The sequence below is a fragment of the Pelophylax lessonae genome, assembly GCF_965119305.1.
Source record: "Pelophylax lessonae genome assembly, chromosome: 8".
NCBI classification, from domain to species: domain Eukaryota; kingdom Metazoa; phylum Chordata; class Amphibia; order Anura; family Ranidae; genus Pelophylax; species Pelophylax lessonae.
Window position 1 is genome coordinate 150,711,442 of NC_138775.1, and position 23,840 is coordinate 150,735,281.

Sequence of the window (23,840 nt, forward strand, 5' to 3'; positions counted from 1 at the left end):
ATATGAAAGTATTTCTTTGATTAGATGTAGAACTATTTAGTTAAAATTTAAAACTGTGCCCTTTTGCCATTGGTTCTCTAATGTGGCTTCCTGTCTTTGCCCCCCTATTTTATGTCCAACTCGGTCTCATTCACTAGCAGTTTGGGATGGAGTAAAACATGGAAAACCCCTGTCAGCTCCACATACCCTGCTGGCCCCCTTGTTGTGCAAACTCCAAATTCTCCCCGGACTGACTCCGATGCCATTCCTATGGTGGCTTAACAAGGGGCTCTTTAGGATAGGTGACTAAGTCAAGCATTGCAAATGCCCTCTAGTGAAACATTTTGATACATTCAGCTTATCTCTTTTATACGATCTAAAACTTAATTTGCTAGAGAGACCCCTTACACTTACAAATTTTGAACTATCTTGTCAAACAAAAGGCCTACTACAGGGACGGATATCTACGGTATACGCGCCACTATCACTGACCCGATTACTAAACTCTCTTATATGAATCAATGGGAACGGGACTTGAATACTACTTTTGAATTATCCGATTGGCAAGATATTTCCTACGCTTTATCCAAATTATATACTAACATAACACTATTTGAAGTAAACTATAAAACACTCTTACGTTGGTATTTGGTCCCAACCAAAGTTGCGAGGATGCACCCATCTGCATCCTCCACTTTCTTTAGGCGCTGTGGCCAGATGGGTACAATGTATCATGTTTGGTGGCAGTGCCCTGTAGTCACCCCAGATTTTGGATCTGAATATTTAACTTGATACATTTAGTGACAGGGGTTGATACTCATAGATCCCCGAAACCAGTGCTTTTTCAAAAACTTAATGATGAGGTCCCCAAAAAAATCGAATATGACTCAATATACATTTTTAGCAGCTAGAATAACTATTGTTAAATACTGGAAGCAGTCAGTCAATGGTTCCCCTTGAATATGTGAAGAATAAACTTAGATGGATCATGGTTAACAAAAGACGAATGCCCCGTACACACGTGCAGATTATCTGAAGACTTTTGTCTGCAGATTTACCAAAACAATATAATATGAGGTCAAACCTAAACCTTTCAATTTGTATGCAATCCGGCAGGCCCTTGCACTACATAGAAAAGGTAAATCTGAAGACAAAAGTCTTCAGATAATCTGCACGTGTGTACGGGGCATTACCAGTATTCTTCGCAACTCTACTAAAAAAAAAGTGATGCAACATGGGATCCATGGATAAGAGATTTATCTGTAACTTAATGAATTTCTGGCTGGCCCTCTTTTTCCTCTCCTACTTCTTTCTTTCTTCCCTTTTCCTTTCCTGGATCTACCCCCTCTTTTTTCTCCTTATCTTGTCTGATATCTTCAATAACTGCAAGGCGTTTGACAGAATATATAGTTCTGTGCTGATGATACTCATAGGAATGTACACAGGGGATTCTATCCCCATTTTTTTCCCCTTCTCCATTCCCTGCGCCTTTCTCTTTTCCCCGTGACATAGCCATTACCAGTATCACATATCAAAATGGCTTGATGGAATATCGCGCAGTCAGTCCCTAGTGGATTGGGCATGTATTCCTTAACCCTATTGATAATCATTTGTATCTTACTATTCTGTTTTGCTATCTCTACTGGTATTCCTACCGAGATGGCTTACTGATGAGATCTCCTGGCTTAATATCAGGAGGTCTTATATCTATGAATATTTTGAGGGATATACATTCCAATTTTTGTGTTAGTTTTCACATCTATTTGCATTATTGTTCAAAGATTGTGCCTTATAGGACATTGTACTAATATTTCAATTTCAATAAAAATATTGAAATCTAAAATTTAAACTGGCCTCAAGCCACAAAAGGTGTTACATGTGGCTCACAAACAGTGTAATATTCCTGGTGAGAATTCATGTAAAAGGAAAGCACTGAAAAAATAAAATAGGAAAGAAGTAATATTTGTTTTAGAAATTAGGTTAAGAATTAAGGTTAGAGAAGGATAACATTTAGGGTTAGAGAAGCTTAACCACTTGCCGCCCGTCATATAGCAAAATGACGGCAGCAAAGTGGTTGCTCTATCCTGACTGGCCGTCATATGACGTCCAGGGGGGCGCGCAGAGCGGCGATCGGTGGTGCGGTGTGTCACTCTGACACACTGCATCTCCGATCCTGGAAAAGAGCCCATGACATAGGCTCTTAACTATGTGACCAGCTGTGTCCAATCACAGCTGGTCACATAGTAAATAGGAACTGCCGTTGATTGGCTTTCCTCAGCTCGCGCCTGACAGACGCGAGTAGAGGAGAGCTGATCAGCAGCTCTCCTGACAGGGGGGGTCTGTGCTGGTAATCAGAGCATTGATTACCAGTGCAGACCCTTGGGGGATGCTACTAGAGCCACCATTGATGCCCACCCATGCCACCAGGGATGCCAATTAGTCCTCAGGGAGCCTGCCAGTGCCCTCATCAGTTCTACCCATCATAGTCATTCAAATTGCAACAGCGCTAAAAGCTGAAAATTGGCCTGGGCAGGAAGAGGGTGAAAGTGCCCTGTATTGAAGTGATTAAGTGTTACGGGATCACTTAAATTGTTAGAGGGATAGCCAGTGTAAGGTTAGGGAAAGTGCTTTAGTGTAGGGATAAAACAATGGCCCGCTACCCTGTTTACACTGGGTCTCTGTGCCAACGGACTTGTGAAGAAAGTTGCCAGTGACAGGCTTCTGGTGCGGAGTACAAATATAATCATCTGACAGTACAGTAAGGTCAGAATCTATAACCTGTGACTCAGAGAAGTCTCACTATGCCCCATCCTGCTGGGAATTGTAATTTCCCAAAAGGCTACACATTCGTTCTCAGTAAGTAGTTTGTGGTGTCAAATGAAAAATCCTTCAGCTCCTGTGTCACATGCACAATGGTAAATTGCCCCTGGAACTAAAGCACCTCCTTACACATAGCCCTCTGCAGCTGTACCTGAACCCTTATCAGTCAACCTAAACCCTAGGCGATGCCTCAGCTCCTGCCCTCCTCCTAACACTTAAACCTCATCCTAAACCTTAACCTTCCCTCAGCATACCCCAATCCTATATCCCAATAAAGCAGGGTACACATATACCGAAAGTCGCCTGGTTCAGCAAGAACTGGACGACTTTCGATATGTGTGTACTTTTCTCTGTTAAACAGAAGCTGAGAAGTTAGACCGGCTTCTGACAAAAGGTCATGTTGGAAAACCAGCATTCGATCAGAACTGGCTGCAACTGCTAGTGTATTCTGGCATAGGAGGGAATCCTCCCATCAGAATACTACAGCTCAGTGGGAGAGATCCCTGGATCACACATAGTTGTGTTAATGCAAGGATCTGTCATTTCTTTTCTTTTTTCGTTCAAACAACTGAGTGTGTATTCCCAGCTTTACTTTAACATCCATTATGAACCCCAATCAAACCTTTTGTCAAATTGTTTTTATTAGAAATTTTCAATTTTTTTTTTTTTTTTGGTAAAAAAGTAAAAATATAACAAAAATGAAACTCAAGAGCAAAGTCAGACATGAATTAGCCTTCCAGCTTTTGAACAAACACAGCAAAGCATCACCTTGTTATTCACAGTGCAAACACAGTAACAATTCACTCTAATCCAAAGGTTTCAGGTATGTATGTGAAATAATTTTTAGCAAAAAACTACTGTGTTTCATAAGGAACCTTTCAGTCATGCAAAAAACAAGACCCAAAAAAAAAACCCCCCAAAAAAAAAAAAAAAAAAAAAAAAAAACAAAATCATCTGCTTTCACCCAGTACTCTGTACTCTCATCACATTACAAGGGCCAGATAATGAAAAACCTACCACGTATTAATAGTATAGCAATAACTTTTTAGGTTAACACTGTAGTAACCTATGACCATGGAGAGGGGGGCTAAACCCGGTACAGCAAGCCAGGGCTCCTATAGTTTAAGAAATTTGCCTGGAGTGGGTATTTCGATACCCAAAAAAAAACCTTAAGCCTAACACCAACTTTTTGTTTCCGATTTACACAAGGACTTGATTTATCAATGAATAAAAATTAATACATACCATGTTTTTCTTTTGTTTGGAGTGGTTTGCAGTGGACAGCCACAGAGGCAAAAGATGTGCTTCTGTAGTAAAAATGTAATCTTCTATATCAAATATAAGATCCTCCCTCTCAGAGAACAGCAAATAAAGATATTTAAACATCTCTGCCAGGAAAAAGGAATCCATCCTTAAAACAAAAAGTTGTAGTAAAATTATCTCTGGTTGTGTCTGAATGTATATGCCTTCACACAAAAGTAAAGGAGGCAAATGTGTAAAATGCAGTAACAAACATCACCCAGATAAAATGTATGTTTCACGGATATGATAGCATTAACTGAAAACAAATTTCTTGCCAACGCATTTTTTTTTTTGTAGATCATCACTGTACATAGCTTCACAAAAAAAGCCCCCAAAATGACTATTCCAAATGAGCAGAAAGTGTTATACTCCATATGCCAACCCAAAAATATAATTTATTTTTGGTCCATGATTATCTAGGGTCCCAAAATAATACATATGATGACTAATATTACTGCATTATCCTCACAAAAATGTTATAAATTAAAAAAAAAAAAAAAAAAAAAAAAAAAAAAACACAAAACACCACACATGGGGACTGGATTGCCAATGCTTGGTAGAACAAAAGGGAAGGTATGATGCGCCTAATATACAAAGTAAATAAAGAATGCTACATGCTCACACACCTTCATGTTCTGGACACTAGCAGCCTATGAACTTTCTGCGTACGAATTTATCAATGTTCTTGACAATATCCTCCATTTGTTTATGATGGTTTGCCTACACATGCCTGATATAGTGATACTATTTGTCATGTTTTTTTATCATAAATGCTTCAAGCAAAAAATAAGTATGGCATACCTGTCCTCATGACTCCCTGTACGTACATCTTTAACAGCTGCAAACCCACATGGAACACGAGCATACTTATTTAAATTTTCAATAATTGTTCTTCCCACTTCCAAATAGTATGGATCCCCAGTCGCCTGTAACAGTTTAAGCAAAAAGGACATCAGATTTGTTGGTAAGACAATTGTCACATTCACAGCAATTACAAAGATCCAAGAAAAATTATAAATGTAGTTAGGCATATCTTACTTTGTACAAGAAATATGTACTCTCTGCAAATTCAGGTCTTAATGGATGCTGCGCCCAGTGTACTCTGAAATCAGTTGTAAAGGCCTGAAAGAGTCATAAATTTTAATTGACCACAATGAATCAGTGAACAATAAAATATTTACACACATAAATTAAATATTTACACACTGCAAGAGCAACAACAAATCCTATTATTTACATCCATTTCAATGAACAATAAGGCTCCATTCACACTTGTGCAACTCCAAAGTTGTGCAAATTTGGAGTGAAACCTTGATGTAATTATGATGCAGCTGTGGATGGGTGCGACTTGGATGCAACTTAGGTTTTGACCAATGATAATGGACAACTTTTGCATTTATAACATTCATGTGGGACTTTCATGCGACTTTTGAGGTTTTACGTTGCAGTCTATGGAACTCAAGCCGCATGAAAGTCTGACCAAAGTGGTGCAGGAACCTTTTGAATTTCTCTGCAACTTTAAGTCGCACATATTTGAATGGTTGTCATTGAAAAACATAGGGGGTGCTTGCCATGAGACTTTTTTTTTTTTTCTTTAAAGGGTTATATTTATTAAACCTTTATGAACAATACATCCATTGCCAAAGTTCAGCAGTAGTACAACAGAACATGCTAAACAAAACAATGTGCCGAGATGCAGCCCTTTCAAATACACAAAACAACAAAAAAAAAAAAAAAAGGGGGGGGGAAGAGAGCTCCATTCATCTATACCAAGTAATCCTATTGCAGAAAACGAGACCAGAACATTCATATACTTTATCCAAACACTGCAAAAGATAGAAGGTGGAAAATAAACTATGCACGATATAGCTTATGGTCAACAAAAGTACATATACAGGAATGCAAGAAAACCAAAGGCTACTCTGGAGCCACCATAGCCTGTGAATCTAACCAGGGGGACCAAGTTTCTAAAAACAGCCTCTTGAATCATAAGTTAATTTATACATTGGAAGAACCTTCGTAATCAAAGTAAGCAAAAAGGGAGAAGGGAGAAGTTGCAGACTTCCAGGTTAGAAGTATGTTTTGTTTTTTTTTTTAGCATAAAAAGAAAAAAAAAAACAAAAAAACAAAAACAAAAAACAAAGTATTTTCCTCCCTGTAGGAAGAGTACCCTCTTCAATATATCCCAATAAACAATGTAAAGGATTACAAATATTCGCGGATCTGGAAGGTTGTGCTAGCAAAATTAGTGATTTCAAACCAGTAAGATTGAATACAAGGACAGTCCCAAACCATATGGTAAAAGGAGTCTACATTCCCGGGACATTTGGTACAGTTGGGTGATGCGAGCCTACCCATCCAAAAGAGAACATAGGGGGTATAATAGGAACAATGGAGAATTTGTTTGCAACCCTAACTCGGCAGAGATGGCCATAGGGGTAAGATTTACCGCCACACTTCCACTATGAGATCGCACATGTCCCGTCGCCAATCCGAGATAGTTCTCTCAAGGTGTTTGGTAGTAATGTGTATTAGGGAGTTGTAATAAGTTTAGAGTGATCTATTTGAGAAAGCATTTGCTCAAGCCTCGAAACGCAGAAGAAAACAGACAACCTGAACTCAGCAACTGACGTATGTCGAATCTGCAGTGCCAGGTATACGGTATTCACGTTTAAAATCCGCAAGATTTAAACGATCCCCCTCTATACAATTGTGCGACCGCGTATGTGGCCCAGAACAAGACATCCTCCCGGGAGTGGATTTCACGAAGACGTGGATTATGCTATAGTGGAGCATTGGGAGAGACATCGCCCGCCTGCCGATGGATAAGGTTTTGCAAGGACTCATGAAGTGAGAATTGCTGCCTCTAGGGCAGTAGCTGCATTATTTGTATTCGGGTTAAACCACCAGTGCATGAGACAGTTGGAATGCAAAATAATGTTTGAAGGCTGGGCATAACCAGTCCTCCATCAGACAGGGGCAACTGTAGTGTATCCCTAGCAATTCTTGCTGGCTTGCCTGCCCATAGGATAAGGGAGTGATGATTTCAAAACCGCTGTTTAGGGACCTAGACCGGTGAGCTGCCAAGAACAGAGGAAGCGTGGCAAAAAGATACATTTTAAAAATGTTGATTCTGCCTAAAAGGTAGTTTAGTCCAAGCCGTGATTGTGGTTTTAATCTACGAATAAGAGGAAGTAAATTATTGTCAATACAGTATGGAAATAGGCCGTTGTTTAAGGATACCTACAGTGGAAATAAAAAGTCTACATACAATGTTAAAATGTCAGGTTTCTGTGATTTAAAAAAAACAAGAGACAAAGATAAATCATTTCAGAGCTTTTTCCCCCTTCAATGTGACCTATAAACTGTACAACTCAAATCTTTTAAAGGGGGGGGGGGGGTAAAAGTAAAAAAATAAAATAATGTGGTTGCATAGGTGTGCACACCCACTTATAACTGGGGATGTAGCTGTGTTCAGAATTAAGGAATCACATTCAAACTCATGTTAAAAAGGAGTCAGTACACACCTGCCATCATTTAAAGTGCCTCTGATTAACCCCAAATAAAGTTCAGCTGGTCTAGTAGGTCTTTTCTGACATCTTCTAAAGCCTCGTACACACGCAACGATTGTTGGCCGACCGATCGGCCGTCTTTTGTCCAGTGTTGTTGTGTTGGTTGAAATGTGCTCTAGACTGCACACGAATTTTCTCGGCCAACAACAACCAACTTCAGAAGTGATGTCATGTGCTGGTTTACTTTCCGTGTGTTTTTTCTTCTCTGAGCATGCCCAGTCTTGCTCATCTGATTTTTGTCTGCCGAAATCTGTACTGACTGATGGAAAAATCGGCCGTTCTGTTGACGGCCAACAAAAATTTTATAGCATGCACACCAGATTTTGTTCGGCCGAAAAGTCGCAGTCGGTTGTCGGAATCATCATACTAACAAGCCGATAATTGGTCGATCGGACGTTGGCCGAAAATTCACGGCCAACAACCGTTGCGTGTGTACGAGGCTTTAGTTGCATCCTACAGCAAAAGCTGATTTTTAAAAGGTAGCAGTCAGGAGAAGGGTACAAAAGAATTTCCAAGGCATTAGATATACCATGGAATACAGTGAAGACAGTCATCATCAAGTGGAGAAAATATGGCACAACACTGACATTACCAAGAACTGGACGTCCCTCCAAAACTAATAAAAAGACTAGAAGAAAACTGGTCAGGGAGGCTGCCAAGAGGCCTACAGCAACATTAAAGGAGCTGCAGGAATATCTGGTAAGTACTGGCTGTGTGGTACATGTGACAACAATCTCCCATATTCCTTATATGTCTGGGCTATGAGGTAGAGTAGCAGGATGGAAGCCTTTTCTTACAAAGAAAAACATCAAAGCACGGCTAAATTTTTCAAAAACACATCTGAAGTCTCCCAAAAGCATGTAGGAAAATGCATGTAGGAAAATGCATTATGGTCTGATGAAATCAAGCTTGACCTTTTTGGCCATAATGCCAAAAGATATGTTTGGCACAAAAACTGCACATCCCCAAAAGAACACCATACCCACAGTGAAGCATGGCGGTGCCAGCATGATGCTTTGGGGTTGTTTAACTTCAGCTGGAACAGGGGCCTTAATCAAGTTACAGGGAATTATGGACAGTTCCAAATACCAGTCAATATTGGCACACGAAGAGGAACTTCATCTTTCAGCATGGACCCAAAGCATACATCCAAATTAACAAAGGAATGGCTTCACCATTAAAAGATTAACGTTTTGGAATGGCCCAGCCAGAGCCCAGACCTGAATTTGATTGAAAATCTGTGGGGTGATCTGAAGAGGGCTGTGCACAGGAGAGTGGTGTAATCTAATCAAAAGGCACTTCAACAAAGTATTAGTTTAGGGGTGTGCACACTTATGCAACCATATTTTATTTTTTTAATTTTACTTTTCTCCACCTAAAAAATTTCAGTTTGTTGTTCAACTGAGTTGTACAGTTTATAGGTCGCATTAAAAGGTGGAAAAAGTTCTGAAATTTTTTATCTTTGTCTCACAAAAACCTGAAATTTTAAACAGGGGTGTGTAGACTTTTTATGAACGTAGTTACATAGTAGTTGAGGTTGAATAAAGACAATAGTCCATTCAGTTCAACCAGTGTAGGTGTGTGGTCTTAATCATTTCCCATACCCCTCAATGTTTTGATCCTTGAGATGCAAGTCCCAAGAGTCTCTTAAATGTAGCCATACTCCCCGCAGTTACTACCATTTGTGGCAGAGGATTCCCCAGTCTGAGAGGAAGTCCCCAAGGACCATCGGGGGACCAGTCGTTCCCTATCGGCGCACAAAGACCAGCGGGGTCCGACTGGACAGAATCCCTTCCACTTTGATCCTGTACAGGAGTCGTGGCAGAGATTTGAAAGGGCTGGAACGAATTGGTCATCCCCCCTTAGAATACCTGCTACTTACTGAGCCGCCAGGACACTACTTGTGCCCCCTTGGTGATAGACAGACCATGGCCTTGGCATTGTCCAAATTAAGTCGTACCGGACACCCCTGAAAACGAATTGTCCAATGAGCCAGACAAAGGCTGATCGCTCGGAGTTCCAGACCATTAATCCGCAGTCTGGACTCTGCCAGAGTCCAGACCCCCTGAACACATCACTGCTGAGGATGCCTCCCCACCTTGACAGGCTGGCATCCCTGGTGACAACTGTCTAGTACAAGGGGAGAAAGGAATTTCCCCGTCGAAGTGCCAGAGGACGAAGCCATCTCTAGAGACCATGGATCCTTGTCACATTTCACCAGAATCTCTGTAGCAAATATCTTGTGTAGAACTGTGCAAACAGACCACATGGAGGGTGGACACCATTAGGACCCGCACCCAAGCCCGGAGGCATGACCGTATGCTGAACAACAGAGGCTGAATTGCTTCCTCAATGTCTGGAGTTTTTCCCCAAGGAAGAAACACTGTTGCTGAGGCTGAGTCCAGAGTCAGACCCAGATAGGCCATCTTTTGTGGAGTGAACCAAAGCAAAGCAGACTCCTGAATGTTCAGGTTCCCACGAACTTCCTCAGAGTTCACAGAGCAATCTCCAGTAGTCCATTAGAGCAGTCGAAGACTCCGCTTGCAGAAGATCATCCAGGTACCCCAGTACCGCGATCCCCCGCTGACTAAAAAAATGCCAGCACTGGGGCCAACACTCCTGTGAAGACCCGGGGTGCGGAGGGGAGACCAAAGGTCAATACCACAAACTGATAATGCCCCTTGTGAAAAACGCCTTCTACAGCTACAGCTTTCTACTGGCATTTTGATAAAATTCAGTGTGCATGAGGCCTTACTGTAAGCATAGAGAAGGGAATTAGTAACGCCTGTTCACTTTAAACACAAAATATGTATAGACATGCACAAAAATTCCTTACCTCTGGTAAAAAATTGTGTTTTTTGATGACTTGATATAACATTTCATGAGTTTCTATAGCAGGTCTTATATCTCCTTTTAATACCTAAGGAACAATATAAAATCATGAATGTAAATTTGCTAAATCAGCCACTAAATAAAAAAACCAAAAAAACAAAAAATTGTTCACAACAGACATTTTCAAATCAAATCACTGAGCTCTGGAATAACTTCAATTACAAAAGATAATCTATACATTTTGTTAAAGGGTTAGCAATGCCTTCACTGTGAACCGTGATCACTGAAACAAACAAAAAAAAATGAATTATAGAAATAGTTAGAAAGGGAATAAAAAGAGTCATCCTTTCTAAAGTGGTGCATGATTTCCCTGCTGGAATAACCAACTTTGGCCATTCACATCTGAAGACACCAGAGCGTCACTTTGCTGGAATAACACCATTTAACTTAATGGGCTGACCTAAAGACTAAAGACTTTGGCGCGTTTTTGGACAGGGTGATTTGGCATTAGAGCAGCACGATTTGTTAAAAAAAAAAAAAAAATTGCGATCTTGATTCAAACCCCCCTTGTGAACTTAATCCAGCATTTCCACGATTCAATGCAGAGCAGTTGTCAAAAAAATAGCAGCCGGTGTTCTGTCGAATAATGCATACTCTCACACATTGCCTCCAACGAGCTGTGCATGTGCAGTACTTAACGTCACTCTAGCTGAGGTTTTGATCAGCTGTTGTGACGTCAACACTACACATGCGCAGTTCATCACAGGCATTATCCGACAACCTGCAAAGCACGGAGGGAGAATCTAATTGTTTCTCTCTGCACATATGCCAGACTGGAGTCGGAATCCGTGCTGCAACACAGCCAAATCCACCCAACAGCAATAGTATTCCGCCTGTGACTCCACCTAGGACATCGCTCAAGTGCATGCACAGAGAGAGCGAGGCAGAATCTGACAATTAGATTCTCCCTCTGCGCTTTGCAGATCGTCAGATAAGGCCTCAGAAGATCTGCACATGCGCAGTGTTGACGTCACACCAGCTGATCAATAGAGTGATGTTACGTACTGCGCATGCGCAGATCGTCAGAGGTCTTATCCGACGGGATACATTATTCGACAAAAGATGGCAAATGTTTATCAACATTGCCCAGTGCTGAGAGATAAATAGAAACATTGTATCATTTTGTTATTTTAGATCAAAGAGATAAACTTCGGTCTGAAAAGGAGGTCAGTTTAACCACTTAAAGACCAGGCCTTTTTCACTTGCTTACAAGTTAAAAATCATTATTTTTTACTAGAAAATTACTTTGAACCCCCAAACCTTTATAATATATATATATATATATATATATAATTTTTAGCAGAGACCCCAGAGAATAAAATGGCGGTCGTTGCAATATTTTATGTCACACGGTATTTGTGCAGCAGTCTTTCAAACACTTCAATAAATTTAAAAAAAAACTAAGCAGTGAAGTTGGCCAAATTTTTTGTATAATGTGAAAGATGATGTTACACCGAGAATTGTGATCTTTATTCTAAGCAAAAAAAAAAAATTGGTTATTCTTTTAATCCAGAATCATGCAGCTCTATTTGGCGTGCAACAAAACACTGTTTTTATGGTGCGTTTGGGGTGTCATTAGGAATAAAAGGCATTCAAAAAGCAATTTGCTGCGATTTCAGCACAATCCAGAATTGCGGGCAAATCATGAGATTCCGATAGGTTAAAGTGCAAACAGGACCTAACCGTCCACCTGGGAGTTTTGGGTGTTAACATTGCCTGTACTTGTTCCATCACCTCCTGTTGCATGCTTTAAAATGTAAAACAATGTCTTTACCTCACCCAATCACAGAATACTTTGCACGTAAAAATATCACACACCAGGAATTCACCTTTAAAACACACTTTTATTTTTAAAGGAGAAGTTTGAGGTAGATAAAAAAACAAAACACAAACCTACATACCTCCACGCTGCAGCGCCAGTGTGATGCTGCAGCGTTGGTGTAATGCTGCAGCTGTCCCCCGTCAAGTGTAAGAACTGTGCGATCACATGATCTCTAATCATCCAGTTCTCGGTCAGCTCAATGCCCAAAGCAGTGGCTGTCAGTCAGCTTTGCCCCTCCTGCACTGACTGGAGTGCAAGGCTGGTGAGGGGGTGCACATATCTTTCTTTATCTCTCAGCTGTGCACGAAAAGCTGAAGTCAATCAGACATCTGGGTAGAACTTGACAATATGGTCACGAGTGTGTGACCCAGAACAGAAGTATGGTCAAAAAGGCTTTGGTCATACTTTTAACGTTAATTTTTAGGTAATCTAGTATTCATAATTCTAAATTAATAATCACTATAACATACAATCCATGGTAAAGAAGTTGTGGTTTCATACCTGAAGACCAGGAAAAAATGCAAGCAGAGAATCCATCCAGGTTCGAGCAGTAAGCATTGGTTTGTGAATGTGCACATCAAGTAGAAGTGGGGGCTGGCTGATGTACCGCATAATGGCATCGTAATGCTACATAATGAAAGAGAAAATTGAGATGTATAACATGTATACAGCAAAAATCACAAAAAACAACTCAATTCCAAAAAGTAATCACCTAAAATAGTCATTCATCAATATAATTTGGCTGAAAATTGTGTAAAACACATCCCAAAAATATGTCTAATACTTTAAATATTGGTACTACATGGAACAGTTATACTTGGCCAATAAGCCAGAAGTTGACTAGCAAACCACCATATCAGATCAAATAAGTTAAAAAAAATAAATAAAAAAATCCAGCAATAATTCTACAAAAAGAAAAAAATAAAAACCCAACATCAGACCTCAATAGACACAAGATGCTAGCATACATTATCTAACCTGCAAAACAAAAAGGAAAGCGTCTCTGTAACTGGCTACTATGGGACGCACATCCACTTTATGTTAAACTAGCTGTGACCATTAACACCACATTCCTCTTTATTAAAAGAATAAAACAATGCTTGTAATTGCATACAGACCAAAACAATCTTTCCTGGAAAAGTACAATGACACAGTATTAAACAAGGGATAATTTTCCTTCCAGTAATCATACACCGCAATTCATACAAACATTATCTCCGTGCAGAATGACCATCAGCCATAGGCACAAGATAGTGGTTAGTATTGAAAGCACAATGTAACTGCAGAAAAATGTTTTGAGCAGATCGCAATCTAAACATACATGTTTGGATTATTAAAGACCACATGCTTATTTGATCGGAAGAGAGATTGTGTACAGATATTCTCAGCAATAACCCAATACTGACAAAAAACTGGCTGACCGACAGCAAACGCGAGTCTGTCGCTGTAGAATGCGGTCCATTTGCATGATGTAGAATGCGGTCCATTTGCATGATGTACACTGATCAGGTAAAATGATTATCATCTTACGCTTAAGCAATTACACACAGACATTAAATACAACTAACCAACCAACCAAGGCTGTTTAAAAGATTATTTGGACTGCATAATGAACATGTTTCTGAAACATACAGTATTAATAAATTGTACATATGGGCTTTGGTATATGAAAGAACAATTGGAGGAATGAAACAAAGCACGGCCGACAGTTTTCTGGAGCTATGGCCATTTAAATCATTCTGCACCAGATTCAAAAATCCCTACTGCCTTTCGGTAACTTTGCCAACAAGTGCGGCAGATTCAGGTAGTTCTTAATAGCTCCATTGTTACAAAGTGGCACCATCAATGCTCCCAATTCAAAAATAAATGAACCCCAGTTTGTAGATAATGAAACTGGAGGTAATCAGGACCTACTAAGTTGAAGTAAAGAGACAGCCAGCGTGTCTTTCCCTGTACACCCTGTATTTGCCACCGATTTCTCTACCTGTCGTTGCAGTGGACAATGCCTGAGGAAACACCAAAACACTAGTTCCCCATCAGGTCTGCTCTCTACTTGTAACTGCCAGCAAGCAATGGACAGCTTCCAAACCCAATAGCAGGGCATTCGCTAAGGCTCTGCCCATTGCCTGCTGTCAATCACAAGGGGAGCAGACCTGATGGGGACCTAGTGTCTGAAACCTCATCAGGCTCTGCCCTCCATATACAAAACTGCCCAATGCTGTACTGTACGAAAGCTGCAGGAGCAACTTCGCTGACAGCAGAATGTCTGTATGGACCCTCCTATCTCAGTGCATGCCGCAGATTCATGTACCCGTTTATGCACAGACATTTGTTGTATGGAGGCACTTTGGAATTTTAAATAGTGTCTTAGAAATGCTTTCCCCTGACTGTATACAGTAAACTTTTTACAAACATTGGCAAAGGTTTCAGCAACATTTAGGCAACTATGCTGAAGCATTTAAAACAAAAATCAGTTGAAGGAAGTGGACATTAAACACAGATCTTAATGGGAGTGCTGACTCACTTTAAATCAAGCTTTATAAAAAGGTGCTGAAAGCTAACTGAAGCCTGCTAGCAGCTTTATTAAAGTGACAGTTAGCACTCCTATTAAGATCTATGTTTAACCTCTCCAAACTAAAGCTAAATGGGGCATAAAAGGAGCTTTAAGCTGCTTGAAGCAGGCTGCAAACTCTTTTTAGACACTTGCTGTACAAATTGGCTCCATTACGAGCACAAGCCCGTTTTTACAGAGCCTAAGAGTGCCATTTACACTTGCAGCAAGGAATGCTGCTCCTCTGAAAAGTGATCCACGCATGGATCGCTTTTGGGAGGGGTTTGACAGACAGTGAGGAGATATGTGGTTTTAACCCTCTAAAATGCCACACTACCACGCCGCAACCACATGCATTGATCGCAGTTGTGGCCTGTCCCTGTTAAAATGAATAGGGGTATAATTCTGACCACAACAAGAAGCATTGTGGCAGCAGCATGTATACTTTTCCAGCCAATGCATTTGCAGCTTAAGTGGGGGCTTTTGAGGGGTGTTTAAAAACAACTCAACCACGTGGTTTTACCGCACCCCCAACCGCAAATGAGCTGTCATTTCCCACGCATGCAAAGGCCAGGATCATTTTTTTTTTTTTTACAGTCCTGCAGAAACATGCTACATCTGAAAGTAAAAGTCATCAGGTCGCACATAAGAAATAAGAACAGGGAATGTACAGCTTTTACAGTCAACACAGGATTTTTGGTCTAGAAATGCGTTTAGTAAAAACCCATACTAAGAAGTCAAGTCTGCCATTGGAGATTATTCAAATACTAGTTTACTGGCTACCATGCTAATGCAATGGCTTCAGTACTTTCCAAGTCACTGATTTGGGAGATTTATGCAAATTACAAGTTTTGACTTCTGAGTTTCTTGATCTGCATGCTTGCAACTAGCAGTTTTAGGCATTGGACAGCTGCCTTCATATTTCTCCCAGTACAGGCTTCCTTTAATAGTTTTATGTGCGGCCTATCAATAGATAGACTTAAAGGAGAACTTTTTTTTATTTTGGATAGAGCAAGGGAGGGTTAGAAGCCCTGTCAGATTTTTTTTTTTCCCGCCATCTGTCCCCCGTTGAGGAGATTTTCCTTCACTTTCTGTCCCATAGCCAGAACAGGAAGTGAAAGGAAATCTTTGCAATTTAAGACCCCGTTCAGACAGGGGCGACACGACTTGGTGGGGCGACCTGTGAAGTCGCGGTGCACATCGTGCATCACGACCTTGGCGCGACTTGCACAGACTTCATATCATTGAAGTCAATGCAAGTCGCCTCCAGGTCGCCCCAAAGTAGTACAGGACCCTTTTTCTAAGTCGGAGCGACTTGTGTCGCTCCTATTGGAACGGCTCCTGTGCTAATCAATGGCGAGCGACCCACCGTGACTTGTCAGGCGACCAAGTCGCCTGACAAGTCGTGCTAGTGTGAATGGGGGCTAAGAGAATTCCTTGGGGGCCCCCAGGTCACCAGAACTAGCATCCCAATTGGAAGATTTCCCCTCCTTTTCTGGGGACAACCAAATATTTGGGATTTTCTTTTACTTTCAATGATAATGGTGAATAGAGGGTAAATCTCCCCAACGGGGACACAGACACCAATAAACACTCACAAGCATTCCAATCCCTCTCCACTCCATCTAAAACTAAAAGAAGAAGTTTTGCCTTTAGTTATACTTTACACTTTGCTACAATGTAAAGTAGTGAGTGTACAGCTTGTATAACAGTGTACATTTTCTGTCCCCTCAAAATAACTCACACAGCAATTAATGTCTAAACTGCTGGCAACAAACGTGAGTACATCCCTAGGTGACATTGTCCAAATTGGGCCCAAAGTGTCAATATTTTGTGTTGCCACCATTATTTTCCAGCACTGCCTTAACCCTCTTGGGCATGGAGTTTACCAGAGCTTCACAGGTTGCCACTGGAGTCCTCTTCCACTCCTCCATGATGACATCACGGAGCTGGTGGATGTTCGAGACCTTGCGCTCCTCTACCTTTTGTTTGAGGATGCCCCACAGATGCTCAGTAGGGTTTAGGTCTGGAGACATGCTTGGCCAGTACATCACTTTTACCCTCAGCTTCTTTAGAAAGGCGATGCTAGTCATGGAGGTGTGTGGGGTCATTATGTTGGAATACTGCCCTGCTGCCCAGTCTCTGAAGGGGATCATACTCTGCTTTAGTATGTCACATACATGTTGGCATTCACGGTTCCCTCAATGAACCGTAGCTCCCCCGTGCCGGGAGCACTCATGCAGCCCCAGACCATGGCACTCCCACCACCATGCTTGACTGTAGGCAAGACACACTTGTCTATGTACTCTCCACCTGGTTGCTTCTACACACGCTTGACTCCATCTGAACCAAAATAAGTTTATCTTGGTCTCATCAGACTACAGGACATGGTTCCAGTAATCCATGTGTTTAGTCTGCTTGTCTTCAGCAAACTGTTTGCAGGCTTTCTTGTGCATCATCTTTAGAAAAGGCTTCCTTCTGGGACGACAGCCATGAAGACCAAATTTGATGCAGTGTTGTATGGCATATGGTCTGAGCACTGACAGGCTGCCCCCACACCCCTTCACTTATACGTATATTTCCCAAAGACAACCTTGGAATATGATGCTGAGCACGTGCACTCAACTTCTTTCGTTGACCATGGCGAGGCCTGTTCTGAGTGGAACCTGTCCTGTTAAACCGCTGTATGGTCTTGGCCATCGTGATGCAGCTCAGTTTCAGGGTCTTGGCAATCTTCTTATAGCCGTCTTTGTGTAGAGCAACATTTCTTTTTTTCAGATCTTTAGAGAGTTCTTTGCCATGAGGTGCCATGTTGAACTTCCAGTGACCAGTATGAGAGAGTGAGAGCGATAACACCAAATTTAACACACCTGCACCCCATTCACACTTTAGACCTTGTAACACTAACAAGTCCCATGACTGCGGGGAGGGAAAATGGCTAATTTGGCCCAATTTGGACATTTTCATTTGGGGGTGTACTCACTTTTGTTGCCAGCGGTTTAGACATTAATGGCTGTGTGTTGAGTTACTTTGAGGGGACAGCAAGTTTACACTGTTATATAAGCTGTACACTCACTACTTTACATTGTAGCAAAGTGTCATTTCTTCAGTGTTGTCACATGAAAAGATATAATAAAATATTTACAAAAATGTGAGAGGGTGTGCTCACTTTTGTGAGATACTGTAAATATCTATTTTTTTTTTCTTTTTTAGATGAAGACTGATAACACCATCACTCGTGGTGTGTAGCCAACATAGGTGATCTAGGAACAATAGGACTTTTGCTCCATGTCAGGTTAAAATTGTTATTTCTATTACCTGTAGGTGGGAGCAATATTTAATACATTTTAATTATTTCTTTACAGGATTTATTTAGCGCCAACAGTTTGCGCAGTGCTTTACAACATTAAGGCAGACTGTACAGTTACAATACAATAAACAGGAGAAATCAGAGGGCCCTGCTGGTTAGAGCTTACAATCTAGGATGAAAACCTAATGGGTTTTGGGCTAGATTTAAGTATTTATTTTTGTATGTTTTTACCCTGATATATATATATATATATATACACACACACACACACACACACAAATATCATACCACAACAGTTAGAAGTATAAAGAGAAGGGAGAAAAAAAATCAAAAAAACAGAATGGTTTACCCTTGGATAGATATTTTTCTGCACTTGCAATATGATTAAAAGAATTTGATTGACAGGAGCAGAGAAGAACACTACAGACCAGCATAGCTCTGGATTGAGAAAGGACTTTGGGAAGTATAAAAACCGGTACATTTTTTTACCTTAATGCAAGGAGCACATTAATGTAAAAATGTCTTGCCCTTAGAACCACTTGAAAAACAACCTAATGGCTGCAGTAGCAAGCAGGAGCTTGTTTCAGTTTAGTTCAGCCTGCTCCTGACTCTGTATTAGTGATTTGGGCAGCTGTGGATCCATCTGATCACTTTTATGTGACTTGTTGGTGTTGACCCCCTGCCAGAATCCCTGCTTTGTGGTCCCCAGGATCTCCTGCTCCTCCAGGGAGCCCGCGACCAAAGTAAACACGGTGAGGATGGGGAGCAGAAGGGAATTGGGGAACACCCCGTTCCCATTCACTTCTGGGGATGTAAACCCTGAAGCACTTGGCTCTGAGCATTTCTGATTCACAGTTATCAAAATCCTGGTATATTCCCTGTGTGACAGGTACACAGCAGATGCACTGAAGCAGAGGGCAGGGACATTAGGGGCGAACAGTCCAAAAAGGAGTACCTATCACCTGTCCAATGCTATCACAGAGGTGAAAATGTGTTTAAATATGTAACATATGAAAAAAGAAAATAAAAATTCTGTGCATGCCTACAAAAGCACATGTAAGGCACACACACGTATGCCTTACATGTCTTTACAATCTACAGCTAAGTAACTGTGTGTTAACAGGCTAGTTGTCTGTGATGGAGATCTAGTTTGAAAATCATGTTCTACAAAGTTACACAGCTAAACAAGACAGACAATAATAGTTTTACTGACACTGTTGGTTTTCGAGAGGTAACATTATCTGGCGCACTGTAAAGATCTGTGAGGAGACTATTAGGCCTAGGATAGTACCATCTGTGTGAGAGCCCCTGCTATATTGGCCTTTGTAATGAGGGTCATTTCAATCCGGTAAGAGGCTTCACAATTGGGTGACAGTGGTGGTTGTTCCTCTATCAATCACAGAAGGGTTAAGCATTTTTTGGACAACATTGGCCTTTCCTTATGCATATGGACTTTATCTGACACATGTTTAGCGATACACCTCTTTTTTTACTACACACACGTATGTAAACAACTGCGCAACACATAATGGGTATGCGCGTTGGAGTAAGAGAAATAATTCTAGGTCCCTCATTTACAGTTAACGCTAAAGTGATGAGCTGTAGAGGTATTTATCAGCATCACCTTGATAATTCGGGTGCATTTTTTTTTCCATTTTGGGGCTTCACATATTTGTTATCCATGTATTCATTGCTACCTCATCTTTTATTCTGTATAAAATCTGGGGCTCAATTGTGTTTGTGTACATTAAAAATGAATTATTGTTTTTCCTGTAAATATAGACAAAAGAAAAAAAAGAAAAAGATTTGACGCAAAAATTGCAACTACACTTTTTTTGTTCTCTACATCCAGAAAACATAATATTCTAGACGTTTCAAGTAAATTTATAGCCAAAATAAATCCGAAGGGGAAGTGGTTATGCTACTGAGCTCTGTGAACCATGCACTCCTTTCAGAAGAGATTATAAAATGGATAGTCAAAAATGTGAAAAGGAAAGTAAAGCTCCACCTACTGGCTTACAAGTAAACTAAAATACAAAATATTCATATACTGCATAATATTTCATATGTGCTTTACAAAAAATACATTTTTAAATAGGTAAAACGTTATGAATTAGTCCAGATACTAAAATTAGTTAGAAATTCACTATACAATTCACTATACATTCCCTTATACAAGGACTGCCTTTGCTTATCTAATTCTAAAAAAGCTTGTTCCTGGTTGTGTCTGTGTTCAATACTTGTGAGTTAAAGGCCAAGAACAAGCAATTCCTTACCACTCTAGATAAGCAACCCAAAACATTAGCAAGACAGACAGGAAATTAACTTTCTCAAGTAGGAGGGGCCGCAAGTGGCAATGTACATAACTGAGGGGCTAAAGAAAAGTGTGGCACTTTTTGTCTGTGCAAAATTGGAAAGTTTATGAAATAGGGTCCAGTATTTATTTAAGCTAAAAGGAGTCTAGCTATATTGGGAGCAAAAAAATCCTCTTCATTAACCCCTTCTCCCTACCACCTTCCGGCCCCATAAGAGGATCGAAATGCCGTAAGGCAAAGGCGGGCATTCCAAACATGTGACCGCTGTGGTTTGCTGTCACAGCAGTCGCATGACTGGAAGCACTTGATCCCAAGTATGCATAGAGGGCTTCCCAATACTGTGCTGAGAGCGCACAAACATGCTCTCGGCAGAGTAAGCGGTTTATTACAAATGCATATATGTGGACCCTTGGCAATAAAGCCCACCCATCTGATGGGCACACATATGAGTATGGCCAGCAGGAAGAGGTTAAGGTGCCCGTGACTGCAAAAGCCTAATATTTTGAAAGCCAGGCTGTAGTCCGGGCAATATCATATATTGGGTTACAATGACTTGATTACATTTTTAAGAGGCAAAAAAAAAAAAAAAAAAAAAAAAAAAACATGATCATATATATATATGCTTTTTGCTAGGTTGCCATGTTACACAATGAAGCATTAAAATTGGTCTTCCACCTACTGTATTAAATCTTTCCAAATAGCTGTCATCACCCAGCAGTACGTAGGCCTTCAGTAAATATTCATAGTAAGAATCTATTCCTGCACCTACACCGCTGTCTTAAAAGAGAAAATACATTTTTTATAAACATTTCCAAAAAAATATGGTGTAGACAACAGGTCATAAACAATGTGACCATAAATGAAGAACTTTTGCTTAATCTGATGCCAACAGTTTTCTAGAGAACAAACTAGAGGGCCTGTATGTACCAATACCAGACTTAGCATTTGGTTTAAATAAAATAAGCTATTATTTCATATATATATTATATATATATATATCTATATCTATACCTATACTTGAGCAAGTATGAATATTCTGAAGACAGAGGTTTGACATTTTTATGATACTAATCAAAAAAGTTATTTTGCAAAATTTAAAACAAAAGAATGGCTTTATTGGTAAAAGCTCTTTAAATAGGACAAGGGCACTTCACTGTATAGAAAAACGTATTGTGAGGGAAAAAAATAAATACATTTGTGAATGAAAAAAAATGAGAAGTTCGGGGTATAAAAACAAAAAAAAAAAAATAATCTATACTTACCTCTATGATACTGATGCTGCAGCTGTCCCTCGTCAGCTCTAAGCCTGAGAACTGAGTGATCACATGACTGTTCATCGCTCAATTCTTGGTCTTCTTGTAGCAGAGAGCAGTGATCAGCTGTCCCTGATCCCTGCTCTGCCCCTCCAGCGCTCACTGGAGCCCTGAGCTTCAGAGGATGCAGGCGCATCTAATTTTGGCTCTCAGATGGAGTGGAGTCAGCTATCGATTAGGCAGCCAGGTGAATCCTGACAATATAGTCGGGATCCTTCCAGAGCCTGGAGTGGCTCTGTGACGTCAGCTTACTTTACAAAGCTTTGGCCATACTTCCCCTCCTAATGGCTTGGAATGGTCTCATTGTGTGCACAACATATGAAAATTGTGCTGTGGGAAGTCCTTTCTGGTCTATAAAAACCATTCCTACATCCAAGGCTTACCTAACTGGTTGCTAAAGGAAACAGGAAATTTTCCTGCTAACACAACAAACCTTTTTGATACATCAGCGTCTGATATGCAACTGGCATAAAAAATAAAAAAGGTCTTTAAATTATTCAATTTTATTTTGGTGAAATCTTTAGAGTGCATGTTCCTCCAAAAAATCAACACTGGTCTAAAGTTTGGTGCTAAATTAACAGTTTTACTTACCTTTGCGTACCCAATCTCCTGTATGAATATTTATTGTTACGCCAACTAAATTGCTACTACGTTGCCTTTTTTCCCACAGAAAATCTAGCGCCTTTCGTGCATGTTCCTGTTCAGGAAAAATAAAAGTAAATGTAAGCAAATCATTCTAAAAGTTCTTCATAAATGAAAATTTTTTGACAATTACAAATAATGCTGGCTTACATTTGTCTTTACCCACATTTAGCACTACCCATTTGCTAAATAGCACATAGCAAAGGGTTGGAACTTTTCCCTCTCACCACACCAATAAATAAGAATATTCTCTCATCTCTGCTGTTTCTCATAATAGACATTTCAACAGGTGTTTACTATAGTCTACAGTACTTGAGTGATTCCACATGTTGTATTTATTGTAACACTTACCTTGTGGAACTATGAGCAAAATGAAAATTACACATATGACGAAGTCTGTTACTAGCAGAAAACGGAATTTTTGTAAAATCTTACCTGTAAAATTCCTTTCTCTGAGTCCTCCGACAGTCGCCGCCTCTTCATATTCGTCACATATGGGGTATTAGACTTTGCTCCGAAGGAGTAGCTAGGCAACAGAATATGTTAACAACGTGCGGGGTGAAAACCCCCTGGACTCACACCAGGCAAAATAGGCCTTCCAAGTACGGTAATAAACCTTCCCCGAGGAAGACTTCCTCGCGTTGATCAAAGTATGAACGACCTCTGGAGAGAGACCCTTCTCCTTCAGGACCTCTGTCTCAACAGCCAGGCCGTCAAAGCCAGCGACTGTAAAGCAGGATGGTAAATCGGTCCCTGAGACAGTAGATCGTCTCGAAGAGGTAGACGCCAAGGGGCGTCGACCGCCAGATTCACGAGGTCTGCGTACCAGGACCGGCGAGGCCAGTCCGGTGCCACAAGAATCACCGTGCTGCGTTCCGAGAGTAACCTGCGAAGGAACCTGGACAGCAACTGAATCGGTGGGAACGCGTACATCAGCCTGTACTGATGCCACGGGGCCACTAACGCGTCTGACGCGTCTGCCCGAGGGTCGCGCGTCCTTGCCACGAACCTTCTCACCTTGTTGTTGAGACGAGACGCGAACAGGTCCACATCTGGAAGACCCCACTTCGCGCACAACATCTGGAAGACAGCCGGGTGAAGAGACCATTCCCCCTGATCCAGGGTCTGGCGACTCAGATAGTCCGCCTGCCAGTTCTCCACCCCCGGAATGTGAACTGCCGTTATCGCCGGGACATGAGTCTCGGCCCAAGACAGAATGTCGGCCACTTCTCGAGCCGCCCGGGCACTCCTGGTGCCCCCTTGGTGGTTGATGTAGGCCACCGCCGTGGCATTGTCCGTCTGCACCCGAACCGGGCAGCCCT

General features: G+C 41.0%; 1 protein-coding gene across 2 annotated transcripts in view; it reads right to left on the reverse strand.

Annotated features, from left to right (window-relative positions):
- The window catches only part of EDEM3 (ER degradation enhancing alpha-mannosidase like protein 3), a 116,971-nt gene that overhangs the window by 47,331 nt on the left and 45,800 nt on the right, over positions 1-23,840 (reverse strand). For both annotated transcript variants that reach the window (XM_082265425.1, XM_082265426.1), the window contains exons 8-14: positions 22,468-22,573; positions 21,243-21,340; positions 12,889-13,014; positions 10,510-10,593; positions 5,140-5,223; positions 4,903-5,027; positions 4,045-4,210 (exon numbers count right to left, since the gene is read on the reverse strand). In XM_082265425.1, the coding sequence (XP_082121551.1) occupies positions 4,045-4,210; positions 4,903-5,027; positions 5,140-5,223; positions 10,510-10,593; positions 12,889-13,014; positions 21,243-21,340; positions 22,468-22,573 (789 nt within the window). The remainder of the gene's footprint in view (positions 1-4,044; positions 4,211-4,902; positions 5,028-5,139; positions 5,224-10,509; positions 10,594-12,888; positions 13,015-21,242; positions 21,341-22,467; positions 22,574-23,840) is intronic.